The sequence below is a fragment of the Branchiostoma lanceolatum genome, chromosome 9 (assembly GCF_035083965.1).
Source record: "Branchiostoma lanceolatum isolate klBraLanc5 chromosome 9, klBraLanc5.hap2, whole genome shotgun sequence".
NCBI classification, from domain to species: Eukaryota; Metazoa; Chordata; class Leptocardii; order Amphioxiformes; family Branchiostomatidae; genus Branchiostoma; species Branchiostoma lanceolatum.
Window position 1 is genome coordinate 17,497,177 of NC_089730.1, and position 15,033 is coordinate 17,512,209.

At 38.7% G+C, this 15,033-nt stretch overlaps 1 protein-coding gene across 3 annotated transcripts in view; it reads left to right on the forward strand.

Moving 5' to 3' along the window:
- LOC136441518 (EEIG family member 2-like) overlaps window positions 1-15,033 on the forward strand; it is a 47,058-nt gene that overhangs the window by 24,805 nt on the left and 7,220 nt on the right. For all 3 annotated transcript variants that reach the window (XM_066437852.1, XM_066437855.1, XM_066437853.1), the window contains exons 4-5: window positions 4,716-4,829; window positions 10,931-10,977. In XM_066437852.1, the coding sequence (XP_066293949.1) occupies window positions 4,716-4,829; window positions 10,931-10,977 (161 nt within the window). The remainder of the gene's footprint in view (window positions 1-4,715; window positions 4,830-10,930; window positions 10,978-15,033) is intronic.

Sequence of the window (15,033 nt, forward strand, 5' to 3'; positions counted from 1 at the left end):
TGATGTAGGAAAACATAACTTGTGACAAATGAAATGCAAATTTCCTACTAAAAAAAGTGATGTTAAACACAAAGCATTGTGGGTTAAAAATGTATTCCTTTTCAATATTTAACAATGATTCAATTTTATAATGAATTCTGAAAAAAAAAAGAACTTTAAACTAAGGCTTAATATGATAATCGGAACAGTTTGTCTCCTGAAAAATGAAATGCAAAATTCCTTAACTTCAAAAAATTTTAAAGTCTGACAATATATATACAACACAAATTCAAGCTTTCTTTCTAACACTGAACAGGTTTTGTATCAAAGTACATGCCATTACATGTATATGCTGAACTGACTTTTGAGTCAATTATGTCTGTAAGACACCGGAGCAAACTGCACTCCAAACCAGTAACTGTTACTGTGTATTCAATACGTATCATTTCTTCTACCACATACGGGCATCAATTCTTCTGCTATTATTCACTAATTGGACAGAAAATTGGCTCCTTTACAAGGAAGCAGCCTAGATATTGATTCAGCAGTTCTAATGTACTGTGAGAGAAGAGGATAATGTGGTTTATAAAGGACCCACCATACCACCACCAATTGACTGAGTTGTACCATTAGCCATGTTATTGGCGAGGATTCAAGGAACGTCAGCGTTTTAAATTCCCTGCATATCAACCGCGGTATTGCTCCTCGTACAGCTGTCCATGTCACCGTAAAAAGTAATTGAAACCGCTGATCCAGCCAGTGGATGTCCTCCTGTACTTGTTGGATTGGGGACTAGTGCAATTTTCTAGGCGCGCCCTGCACTAAGTCTTGGAAAAACTAAGAAACTGGACGCCACCGTGTAGCTACATGTTTAGGACAAATCTACCAATTGTTTTCCTGTTAGAATATCATATTGATGGCGGTCAAAAGCTTGCCTCAGGATTTGTCTGCAAAGTCCCTAAATATTCTTATTTTGTCCAAGGACCTCATGTAGTGAAATGAATTTGCCCTATTTGTAAGACAAAATATTTGCAGTTGATGGAACAAAATGTTGAAGATGTGGTTTTCGTTATTGCACGAGGGAATAGGTGTCACTTTTGGGACTGTGAAAAATGTTCGGCTATCCCGGTAATGGTAGAAACGTCGCAAAACTACGCACAACATATCCCGAAGGCATCCTGTTTGTCCAACGTTGTGGTTAGGATTTATAGTCGCCAGTATCGTGTCTTCAGGCATTTCTTAGAAAAGGCACGTAGGCACTATGAGACCAATGTACATACAGTCAAACCTGCCTAGGCGACCACCTTTTCAACGCGACCACCTGGCCATGGCGACCGCTTTTTCTCGGTCCCGAAAATTTTCCCCATAGGCACAAGCATTAAGCTGCCTGCCCAAGGCGACCACCCGTCCAACGCGACCGCGACCGCCACGAATTGGGACCGCAAAGAGCACAATCCCTGCCCATGGCGGTCGCCTAATTTTCAAGCGTGTGGTGACATCAGATCATTTTGCTGTCGGATTTCACGGAAATGTTTTCAAGACTTTAAGGACAAAAATAAGATCAAAAATATATGGAATAGCAATGTTATACCATCGATTCCTCCATGAAGTGTTTTAATAAAACGTTCCCCCTATAAACATTGTAAAGACAAATGTTTGTGATGCTGTTGTGCCTATCGTAATCTTATAGTTTAACGTGAACTCAGTTCTGTTTAAACTCAACTTTCAAAACGAATACGTAGTGCATGGCGAGAAAAAGTCAGATTTCACAGAAATCACTATCTATTTCTTGTATTTTCAAAAAAAATGTGTCTGTAGCTTGCTAAATTCCGCCGAAAAATGACTTCGCGGCGGGCAAAACATCAGGCGAGAAATGTTGTTCCTTGGTCCCGACGCCATCTTGGATTTCGGGCGGCCCGGATTTGGCGTACCGCTGACCTTTGTAAAACACGATGATTTTGTGTATGAACATTTACGAATACTCTAGTTATTGGTGAAAATCAAAATTCTTATTTTCTTTTTATTTCCATGAATCTCACAAACCTTTATTGGACGCTGTGCGTTCTGCTGCACTGACTTATCCTTCGATGCGGTGGCACAGAGCTTCGCGGCGCGACGCGACGAAATCACACCGTTAACGCGTTCCGTTTTCATCTTTAGTTGTCAGATCGAAATTTTTTTGACCCTTTCATCCAGCGGTCGGCGACCCAAAAAAGGCTGGGACCAGCAGGCGTTTTCTAGGGATCTGTCTTAGGCCTTAAAACTTCGATGATGTGCGTGTGTGTGTGTGTGTGTACTATTCAATGTAACGTGTGAATGCGGGAGGGCGCTGCGAGATCATCGAGGCAACCATCGTTTTGTAGTCAAAATTATGACGAAAATTTGTACACGATGTAGCGGTATACAATTATTACATCGATAACGGAAAATGTAATTTTTGTAGGATCTTTCTGTCAATGAGAATTGAACCTGGTGAGGGTCATGCTGTCTAAATTCACATAATTTTTTCATCATTTACGTACTGTATTTGAAAACCTCGACCTGGAAACATGTGAGTGGAATCCCCTTCATGGCGACCACCTGTCCATCGCGACCGTTTTTGCTCGGTCCGCCGGGTGGTCGCCTTGGGCAGGTTTGACTGTACTTTCCCTCACTGTCATGATTCTCAGAGTTGTCAGTATGAAATGTCTTTTGTGGATTTCTTGATATTTTCTGGATTGTTTAGATTCTGAAAGATGTTTATCTTTTTGGAAATTGTACTTAATTATCCTCTCCTGTGTAAGATTTGTAGCCTGAGTAATTGTCTGAAATGGTCTAATTAAAGTGTGCAGAAGTAGACAATTTGATAGTCCTCATGAGATTTAGTCAAGGGATTACAGTAACATTTATGACATTCAATTTAGGTTGAATGACTCAAAGTAAGTTCATCAGACAGGGACGTTCAAATGATGTCATTTAGCAATTTTCTACAGAATCCAACTTAACTACTACATTGTAGTTCCATTTATTGATATTAGATATTCCAATGTCGCATATCAAAGAGCCTTTAGTTAGAACAGAAACTATGCAAGTTTCTATATTTGAGTGTGTCAGTATACTAAATGAAAAACAAATACATGTACTGTGATCTTTTTTTTAATAATGCAGATTTCAGACTTGCTGCAATAGCAACTGAAAATGTACATTGTAAAAAATTACATTAGGCGGTTACTTTCCAGGGCTCGAAATTCATCTTTGGGAATAGGTGCACTGGTGCACCCAACTCAAAAATTGGGTGCACAGAAAGAATTTTGGGTGCACCAGATAAAATAAAGTTGAATGTTCTTCAGAACATAATTTCAAAGTTTAACGCTGCTGCCTCTCTTAAGAACTTCAATCTGTAATTCTATAGCTAACTTTAAAATTTCAAACAAATAAAACATTAAATAAAGTACAGCAAAAAGTTATCATGCTGTTTTTTATACTTACATTTCAAGAATATTCTGTATACTAGTGTACAATAGTACCTTAACCCTATAGGCTACAAAAATATATAGGTGCACCAGTGCACCCACAGTCAAAAATTAGGTGCACAGCTCCAATTTTGGGTGCACACAGGTGCACATGCACCCAGTATTTCAAGCCCTTTCTTTCTATCTCCAAGGATGTTTTTTTTTATTCTTCTCAATCTTAGTCCCTAACAGCAAGTAGCTGTGATGCTAAGACTTTAATAGCCGTGGCTGGCAAGTGTCTTGTAGCAGTATATTATGTTTCAAAGAGTTTTGGTTGTCAATAACAGTTCCAAAAGGCAAATCTTATCATTATCAATAGGTTCAAAGATAGCTTCTCTGTTACAAGTACAATGCTGACAGTGTAGGAAGAATTCTCTTCTATCTTTATCAAGTTTATGTCTTCAAAAGACCCTGATGGTAGCAGAAGTAGACAGCTCATTTTTCAAGGTTTTACATTATACTGCATTTGCGTCACTAGGCGTATAATGAATTGCGTTAGATCATAGTTATCAGTGCAGCACTGCCTTCAGTATGACAGAAGATGATAGGTATTGAAGGCAAGGCAATGACTCTCCTCCGTTTTCCCCGTGATTTCCCCTGGTACTGTGATAGGTGTGATAGGCCCTGGCATCTGTAAATCTTGACTGGTTTGTGGTGGTTTTATTTTTATGATCATTGCTTAGTTAGTGATGATGTCTTCACCAGGAATAGGTATTTCCAATACAAAGTTCTTAATTGACCTCACATTTAAAACAGAGGAAAAGCCCTCTTCCCCTTCCTGCTGCAAACTGATGACAGTAAAGTCCCTATATATGAAAAGTGATTGACAACTACTGCAGTTTTTGTTTGATATCAGCTATTATGCAGTGTTAGATTAACAGGTTTAAACTTAATTGATAATACAGCTCTATATTGTACAATTAAAAGGTAAACCTTCCCGTTCTGTTAGTCCTTCTGCTGCCCTTCTTAGGGCAATACTGACATCTACATGCCTTACACACTAGTGATGCTGCATGGAGAAAAATGTGGTCCCAGATATGATTAAGTTTGTATCCCTCCTCATCACAGTTCATGACAAGTGTAGATGTTCTGGTCCATACAGCTTCTGTATTAAATCCTTTTGGTTCTGAAGCAAAGAATGCTGCTGTACAGATTGCAACCTAATGAAACTATTCAGTTATATTTAATAATTCACGAATGTTTTCTACATGTAACACTGCTAACTGTTGTTGTTGTTGTTTACAGCTGGGATTCGTAGATGTAAACCTGGGTGAGTTTGCAGGGTCGGGAATCACGTCGCGGAGGTACCTACTGGAGGGGTACGACTCCAAACACAGGCAGGACAACTCCATTCTCAAGGTACGGTTTCACTTCTAATCTAACTGTCCTGTTGTTGAACCAGAATAAAACATTTGCCACTTAGGCTTTTCATTATAATGACAGAACAGCGCTTCAGCAGTAGTTAAAACAGCGTTTCAGCACCAAGGACAGATACCCTGGCTTTGCTTGCCAACCATTAGTGCCTTTTATGTACATACTTTTGTCTTGAATTTGCAACAGTACAGATACCTTCTTTTTTAGCATATTTCATGATAGTGTTGCGGCTTTAACATGATGAATTATTTTTGCACTGTTAATGCCAGGGAAACTTTTATTGGAAACTGTTACTTTAGATAAGGATGTTATTGTGCAGGACAGCTATGCGTATCGTTAAGTCACACACTATGAATAGTCAATGCAGCCACAGGTTGGTTTGAGGTGCAAAAAGGTGAAAAATCAATATCTGCCGTGATTTGATATCGATTCTATAACTTAAACAGATCAAGGCAATTTTTTATATATCTGGTATGGAAGACAAGTACTGTGAATATAGACATTTTTTCGGTATTTTTTTTCCACATTTTTGCAGTGACCTCTTCATTGTAACTTAATGACGATGCAAATATGCAATGTATGTTGAAACAATCTGCACTCATCAAATTCTTATACTTTTCCATTTTTCATAGTTGTGTACCCCTTAACATTACATGGACATGTACTTGTATACCACAATGATCGAGCAATCCTCCAATAGCTTTCCCAGTACGTGAAGCCTCTCTCATCTGACAGCAGAATTTATAACTAAAACCCTGATACTGATCTCTAAGTGGGGACTTGAGAAGCACTTATAAATCCTCTGTGGGTAAATCACATTACTGCTAGTTTCACTCAAACCCAAACCTCAGGCTTCAACTCAAGGCCATCCTCTCAAAAGATCTATACTCAGCCAGGAAATTCATCCAAAGTATCTGTCTATGCAGTTATTAGCCTTTATGGAAGTGATAGATTTTAGGTGTGTAATGGAAATTGTGTTTTGATAGCAATAGATAGTAAGTTGGGGTTTGGAAGGATTTCAATACCTTGAATTTGTGTATTTTATGGCACTGTTAAAGAATCACGGCCTGTTTTGTGATTGGAATGCCAAACAAATGTTCACGAGAGCTATTGACTATTAGGTTTGGGCTATGACTATTACTATTAGGTTTGGGATCACTGCAAAAATGGCGAACTTAAAAACGCAGGGAATATTGTGTGCAAGGCAATCAGTTTTTCTGGCACTACTCAAAGTATAAGAGATGTACTTTATCTCCACTCAGTGTGGCTACGGGCTGACAGTATTTCTAAGGAGCTTTTCATATATATATAATAAACATTGCAGACAGTCAGTCTTATTTGGACAGTTTAAGTAAAGGCTACCCAAAAAGATCTGCTGACAAACTTTTTATGATTATTTTAGCTGAGATAGCAAGGAGATCATAGACTTTTTGAATCCACAATGATGGATAGTCGGTAAATCTAAAACTTGAAGATGAAATAGAATTGTTATTTTTGAAGGATTGCAGAGGATATGAGTCTATTTTTAATTCAGAAGATGGAAAGTCACCTTGCATTTGACTGGTACGGCCTTTAACTGGTACCTCCCTACATATAAATGCAATCTAATTTTATGCAGGTAAGGTATGTAGCCCCAAGGCCTTGGACTCGCCTTAAAGCGCTCATCAATTTCTTTTGGCATTGCAGAGTTCCTATCATGGCAGTGCTACCAAAATTCATGGGCTCATGGTTCTTTGTTAATGGGGTTTCTATTGTTAATGATGTAAGAAGGGTGCATGTCAAACACTCCCAGGGATATTTTTTGTACAGTCATATAAATGTACAAAGCATAAGTTATGGAAAATATAAAAGTTAAAACTTCTAATTATAAGTTTATTGTTGTTTAAACATTTATTTATGTGCTAAGGGTACCAGTGCCCCTCTGAGAGACTACATTGTAGTTAGTAAAGTTTTTGTCTTTCATTGGGGCCGTATATACATGTAGGGGCGGTGGGTTGTTATCCACTGTGTCTAGGGCAAGGTATGAGAGGCAGAGCCCATCCCTCTAGATCTCCTTTCACTGTCTTTTACCTCCCCAACCAAAGACAGCTACGTAATCCTGGCTACTATCTACATGTAAGACATTCTAAGGACCTTAGAATGTCTTAGCTTGTTAGTCAGGAGTTGAACTCGACTGAACCTCTCCGCCTAACTTCTAAGTTGTTTCCAGACTTCTATAAGACACAGGTAATCCAGTAAAACATTGTGATGATTGTTTGAATCTTTCCTGAGTGTATAATATTCAGATGCGTGCTCATGCACACGTACATGTATCCAGTTTTCCAAAGATGTATTTAGAGAATGGCTTTACCACCAATCCTCCCCATGTATCTTTAGTTGTAAGTAAGCCCCAGACAGTAAGGTATGAAGGCAGGCTGCCAAACGACCAGTTCAGTGCCTGTCTGAATGGTTGCAGCATTCCACTGATGGCTCGATCAAGGGAACTACTAATGTGGCAAACCGTGCCAAATGTGCGATTCCTCAGTATAACTGTATAGCAGAAGTCATTTGTGAGATGAAAATCTTATATTATGTGCAGCTACATAATGTTGTGGAATCATGGCTGAAAATGGCAGCATGGGAACCACACTATTTGTTACTTTGAGGACGATAGTGCATGTACTAGGTATTCTTTATTAGCCAACACCAACAGAGATATCCCCAGGAGTTTTCATAGCGATCCCCACATTTTGGTGCATAAATTTGTGAAGTGGAATATTATGATAAAATGTTGTTAAGTTGATACTAATAACTGGGCATGAATATGGTGATATGTACATGCCCCTTCATAATTATAAGCAGAGCTATTCTATCCCTGTCGGGTAATTCTTAGTTAGTGAATTACCCACATTTTGCGAAATTGTAGTTCTGAATGTAGTGTCATACATGTACATAGGCGGTCCATAATTTAAAGTTTTATGGTTAAGCGTTGTGGGATCTCCCCATGCAGACCCTCATGTTTGTGTTACCCCACTAAGCCATTTTTCCTCTGGGCACTTCTGTATGTCTGATCACATTATCTGTTTCGACCATCTTTAGGACTCCAGGATCAATTTGGACATAAGCTTGATAAAGTCCCTGTCTTCTGTGGCAATGGAGTGTAACGTTATTGGCAGTTTGAAACCATATACCAAGCCTAGGGCTAAAAGAAAAGGGCTAGCGCTAGTGGCCATCGCCAGTGAACTAGTGTATCTTGAAATATTTGCAACGTTTTTGTGTGCGCAGTTTTTTTTATGATGAAATTATCACAATGCTAGTTTTCTATCAGTGATGCACTTAGCTGTCTACGCCCAACACAAACTGTAAATTTTGTGTGCGCACGAATACTTCTTTTTTTCTCCATGCTGCGAAATTAGGTCCTGTGAAGATTGAGTGACAAGACAGTACCAAATTGGGCCAAACAAAAATCATGAGAAAAATGTGGATATGGATATTGTTTGAATGAACTCAAAATAATGGTTCTCCTAGCAGCTGTCAGCGGTATTGCAGCGGAACAGTTTTTTATATTTTACAGGTTGATATAATTACACTCTGTTTGTTTCTTGAAATACAGTGTATATAATGTAGTTATCTAGGCCAATTAGGTCATCAGTCTTCAAGGCAGGGAGCTTGGAAAGTAGGATAAATGTCGCCAGAACTAATGGCTTGGATCTAATCATCTTAATTTGATTTTCTTATTTTCCCCCAGTGAGTAATGAGTCCCAGGGGAATAGGAAATAAATCTCCCAGCGGTGACCTGAATCTCACTCTGACAAACTAAGTTGTAAGATGCATGTGGCGAAAGGTTGGATTGGATTTTTGGTGAAACCAACAAGATCATATGGGGATGGCCAGTTTTAATATTATAATAGCACATTTCATAAAATGTCTAGTTATGATAAATATTGCATTTTCTTACCTTATCAAAGACCCAGTATTGTAGAAAGATTATGTTTTGAGTGAAAGTGTTTAGTACTTAATGATGTTAGTGGTTAATAGTAGCTGAACACATGTAACTCAAAAAGCTTTCAATGGATTGCTATGAATTTGAAAGTTGGTGTGGGGTTAGGGCTTGACCTAACAAATCTAAACTTACACATGTCAAGGAAAGACCTTGGGCCTCTAGCAAATTTCCTTGGTACTGTAGAGAAAATTTGTTGAAAGTGATTTTAGTAACTTCAAGAAAGTGATTTTTCAGCTTTTATATATAGGCTAAGCATAACACCCAATTGCAACGGTTGGTCTCAACCACAGTCTGGTGTACAGCTCTCAGCAATGCAATTTAAGATAGACAGCCAACATTAAGGTTTTGAGCCCTGTATACATGCATGTACATGTTCACTGTAATGAAATTGCCTTTCCCTGAACCATATTTTGCACAAGCCATTTACAAAGCACATGTATCTTCAGAGGGAATGTCGCCTCTGACAGACTTGAAAAATAGGACAGAGGCTATCGCTATGGAGATGTTGTGCCAGCTATCTCAGTCACAATCTGGCAAATGAATCCCACCATGGATTGACCCAGACAATCTCTTAGAGTCATTGCTCTAGAGTAACCCAATGTTTAGGACAAGCATTTTCTCAAGGATCTGTTGGATCCATCTAGAAAAAATGTGTGAAATGTTAAGTGCATTTTATGAAGAAATGACAGTTTAGAGCTTGGTTGCTCCTTTTTTTTTTTAAAGAAAAAAAGATAAAAGATACACATTGTACTTCTCACTCATCCACCTGTTGTCATGAAGTGTGGGATAGACTGGACAAAATTAGATTGTTCCGTTAAATCCTTTGATCTGTCCGTCAAATTTCCACATGCCTTCTAAATTGTTTAAGGCAGAGGTCAGGGCAGACGCTAAGCTCCTGAATCATTTAACGACACTGCCAGAGCTTTCCACGGGAATCAGTAGTCACTGTAAATTCATTTATTTTCACAGGGATTTAATTGTGGGTCAGGGAAGGAGTGGAAAGGAGTTGTTTTTTTGCAATTTTTTTTGTTAAGTCTGCTTGCAAAACAATATTATAATATAACACATAGCATAAAAACACATATATTTGTACAAAATATATTTTGCGATGTCATAATTTCAAGGTGAAAGCTGCAAAACTAAAGCCACCGTGAATATGTCCACATTTACAGTAAGTTATCTCTCATGTGTAGTGTCAGGCCAGATGTTGCCAAAGAGATTGAAATAAATCCCCATCAGGACCTAAAAGTTGAATACCGTAAATCTTCCCTAAATGTTGTATCTTTAAGTTAGCACAAGATTAATTGATTTTTACAGTACAACCACAAAGTCAAGTTTTGCACTTGATTGAATATAAATTATGTGGTTAATAAGACAGAATCAAAAGTTCCAAAATGTTGATTTCTTTCTGAAAACATAATAATAACTTTATTGCTCAACAATTGTACAAGGTACAGAGTATGGCATTCACTGGTACATAGATAACATTCTACTAGGCTAATCCGTCTATCTTATACAATATGGTGTACTAGTCTATCTTATACAATATAGTGTAGTAGTATGGGATGACAATGGGATTTTACAATTATTAGAGGAGTTTCTTACGTCTAGACATTCTTTGATAAATTTCCCAATGTATACCATGCATGGGTTGTCACATGTCATTATGTACTTAAATTTGCTATTTAAGTCCATTGAGATAAATCCTGGTAAGTCCAACGATAGCATTGAGTATAGTGAATTACGTAAATCAAAATATTTGGGACATACAATCAAAAAGTGATATTCGTCTTCAACTACCTCTGGACAAAATGGACAAACCCTCTGGTCTATAGGGAGTTTTTGAAATCTCCCCGTTTCTATACTTAATTTATGGCAGCCAATTCTGAGTTTTGTGATTGCTCTACGTACGTCGAGGCTCTTAATGTTTGAAAGGTAGTTTTCTTGCTTATAAATCACATATAGGATGCTGTATTGAACATTATTCTCAGAACTGTTCTAACGACTTGTTTTTTGATATACAAAGTAATAAACAGATAGCATTTACAATTTTCAATTTTACCGACATATTTATCGATACATTCTATTCCATGTATTTCTGCAGGTGAACATTGCAATGACCCTTCTGTCTGGGGACCCCTGCTTCAAAGCGTAAGTATTTTACCACCAATTTTTCTTGAAATTTAATGTTATCACTGACAACAGGAGCAAACATTTATCAGCAAAATTTTGGATATTGCTCTGTAGTAGAAATTCCACCTGCCTCTTTGTCATAATTTTTTTTTCAAAAGCACAATTTTATGTTGTATGATACTAAAACATAACGTTTATTCCATATCACATGTACCTATAAATAGTATAAACTTATTATAATAAGGTAACCAAAAAAGAATTTTCAAGAAAAGGATTTCATGAATCATGCAAGACCTTAAATTCCTCTTAGACTATGGTACATATATGTATAATTTATGCCACTCTCCCATTACTGGAATATAATTACACCGACCTTTAAGCCTCATAGCGTGTCACTCGGTTGTTTTTGATTGCATTAAGTAAGAATGGAACCTAAGTGTCAGTAGGGTTAATTGGTACCAAAAATGAAGTCCTGCCCTCTACAATGTATATCCTTCGCTCAGGGCACTGAATAATCCATTCAGGCAATTATGTTACCAGGAGGTATATACAGTAAAGGAATTTCAATGTTTTTCTTGCATTAGATCATTGCTGTCTTGCCTGTAATTCAACTTAAATGTTAAGTCTGCATTCTGATTAAAAATATGATATTGAATAGATAAAATACTTAACCTTAATAGCATGCTTTGATTATAAAAAAAAAAGAACATCATAATTTCGTCTTGTACATGTAAGTCAGGATGAATTGATTACAGTCAAACCTGTATTAGCGGTCACCTTTGCATAGCGGCCACCTGCCCATAGTGGCCACTTTTTGTCGGTCCCTTGGATTTTTCCCATTGACATAAGCATTAAGAATTAGGCTATAGCGGTCACCTGTCCAACGCGGTCGCGGCCACACGATTTTCGGTCCCGCGGGTCTGGAAACACTGCCGATAACGGTCACGGCGCATGGTCGCCGCAAGATTCGGGAGCCTTCTTTCAAATCCCCGCGGAAAAAAATGTCATTATAGCTGCAGTGTTACCCATGAAAATGTTGTACATAGTTTTATTTTGCTCCTGGTGTTGGTTTTGAATTTCCAAAACCGCTAAGACGCCAGAAATTTGACAAAAAGCTGCCTCTTGGTGCGCGGTCCTAGCGGGACGCTTTGCTTACTTGGGTTACTTCACTAGTAGTACCATGGGGGAGCAGTTTGTTAAAAAAAGACAGACGCCTTTTATCCTCTAACAAAAGGTTATAAAGCCATCCAATCTTTGCATAATCTGTTCTCTTTATTCAAAGAACTTCTTTGACGAAATAAGTTTACATTTTGTACTATCTGATGTAGAGTAAAATCATAACGCACAAATGCAGCTGCACCCACATTACAGTAGACTATCCGATGACCCTATGACCTCAAGCGCCATCTTGCAGCTGTTGTTTTTCCTCACGGCAAGGAATCCGACCCAAACAGGCTGATTTTACCGTGAAATTCCGCAATTATTTGCTGATAAATGATGTCGCCCCGCAATTGAAAATGACACGGTTGTCTTTGGCAACATTGTGGTCGCATGTGCTCCTGATTGGGGGCGGATCGATGGATCGACTTGGACTTAAATTTGCTTGTGGAAAAATCCGGACCTACCGAAAGCAGTCATCTTGAGCCAATGGTCGTCTTGTGGAAGTTTGACTGTACATGTATGTGAATAAATGTTTCTCAGTGGGTACAGAAAACATGTGCCACTTATTGCTCGTAATCAATCAACCGTTTCTATAGAGCGGCCACCTGTCCATAGCGGTCGATTTTGGCCAGTCCCTTGAGTGACCGCTATAGGCAGGTTTGACTGTACAGAGAGGTGCCATTATTGTGGTTAATGTACAGTTTGGAAAGCTTAGGATCATTAATATAGCATATTGCAGTAATTACGGCAGAGGAGTTGCTGTTTAATTGATTCATCAGTTACTGTACAAGAAAATGATGATTGGTATATTAAGGGGTGGTAGATTAAGATCCTACTCTTCGACTGGGGTCAACTTGAGTGGAAGCATGTTGTACAGGTGAAAGCTGAGTTGAAAATCTTGCAAAAATTTTCTGAAAGTGTCTCGTTATCATCATTCTGATTATGAATAATTTCCTTTGTATACTGTACATAATGATTAGGTCAGTTGTATCTCAGTCACAGTGACAGCAATAAATACTGTGTATTTCAATTAAGTTTGAAAGTGACAAAAGGTGTGAAGGGCAGGAAAGTCATTAAGGTGTGAGGCATCACCAGCGTGGAACCCGGTGAAGACTAGCCGACTGCTGCCAACCCATGTCAGAGACATCCACAGCTGCAGTATAATCTGATGAATAAGACCAATTATAAAAGTGTATTTTTCAAAATATATACATTGTACAAAAATGATAAATTGGTACATTAGTTCAAATCCTCCCACACCATAATTGATGTATAGGGCGGTGCCCATCTCCGTTTCATAGCCCTGGGGCCTCACTGTGGTGCAATCACTGCAGCAGGGGGCTAGTCCACTGGCAAAATTTGGTACATTGATCTAAAGTTATTGTCACAGTGGTTGAAACAGGTACATACCTGTGTACCTGATTTCATTAGGTACACACTGGCAGCCCTTATTGTCAGCAGTCTTTTCTGCTCACTCAATCAGTCTGAATGCAATATCTGGACTCTTATAATAGATTTACCTCCCAGCTTTATTGGGTGTCGGCAAAACAGAGCCAGTCAATTATGTGGCAGGTGGTTATAGATGGGTTTCCATTATCCGACTGCGTTTGCCCTTGGCTTGTAATAAGTAATTTACCTAAACTGCAGGAGAAATAGATGAACAGATCAATTGTGCCGCTATCTGTTAAGGTCACATCAGGTGGTATGGTATGGGTCGCAACAGTACAATTTGTTGCTTCTCGGACACTTTTTTTCTCTTAGTCGTACATTTTTATGTTAAATTTTAAGAGCGTTGTGAAAACACTCACTGGGCTCACCAGGTAGCAAAACTTGCATCTGACACTCAAAGTCTTCCTGAAACTGAATTTAAAGTGGAACATCAATAGTGATTGGACTTTTAAGTATGCAATAAGACTTTGAATTGGTACTCAGTGGTCAATGATAAAGATTCAATGCAACCCCAATCAAGCACGGAAATAAAAGCACTTAACTGAAATATCTTGTGTAATTAATTTTGAAGAAAATAATTGGCATGTACTTTCTTAGACTTCCTTCCAGTCTAACTAGTACCCTAAAGATAAATATGGCCTCATTCAATCAGCATTGACCATCATGGTAAAACCATAGACTATTAACTGTTGAATAATTGATTAAAAGGCCAGTGTATCTAATTATCTTGAAGGCTTGATTACATGTTGTCCAGTTGGCCTTGGGTTTGTGATGATGGGATATTGTGTTGAAGACTGTGTTAGCGAGTGGTCTGAGGGTTCTGTAATAGCGAGTGGTCTGAGGGTTCTGTGTTAGCGAGTGGTCTGAGGGTTCTGTGTTAGCGAGTGGTCTGAGGGTTCTGTGTTAGCGAGTGGTCTGAGGGTTCTGTGTTAGCGAGTGGTCTGAGGGTTCTGTGTTAGCGAGTGGTCTGAGGGTTCTGTGTTAGCGAGTGGTCTGAGGGTTCTGTGTTAGCGAGTGGTCTGAGGGTTCTGTGTTAGCGAGTGGTCTGAGGGTTCTCCTGAGTGTATCGATCGGCCGCTATGATGGATGGGGTCCTATCTACATCTGTTAAGGAGTGCTGGAGTTGTTAATGGGATCTTAGGGGGTGGCTGTTAAGCCTGGAATGGGAGATACGGAGATGAGGCTGTTAGATCAACTGGGAAAGGACTCCACTTCACTCCTCTGATCACATTGTCTGGCACTTTTTTTGTAGACAATGATTTGACTTTTAAATATTTACCCAAACTCCAAAGTATTGAATTATCTATATTATACAAGCGAGAGCTCAGATTGATGACTGCATCTCACAGTCCTGTAGATCTGTAACGGCATGGTATTATGCATAAGGATGCCTGTGTACATGTGTGTGTGTCCGTAGTTATCTAAATGAAGTAGCGTGGCTGGTTTCCTCATGCTAGGCACTTT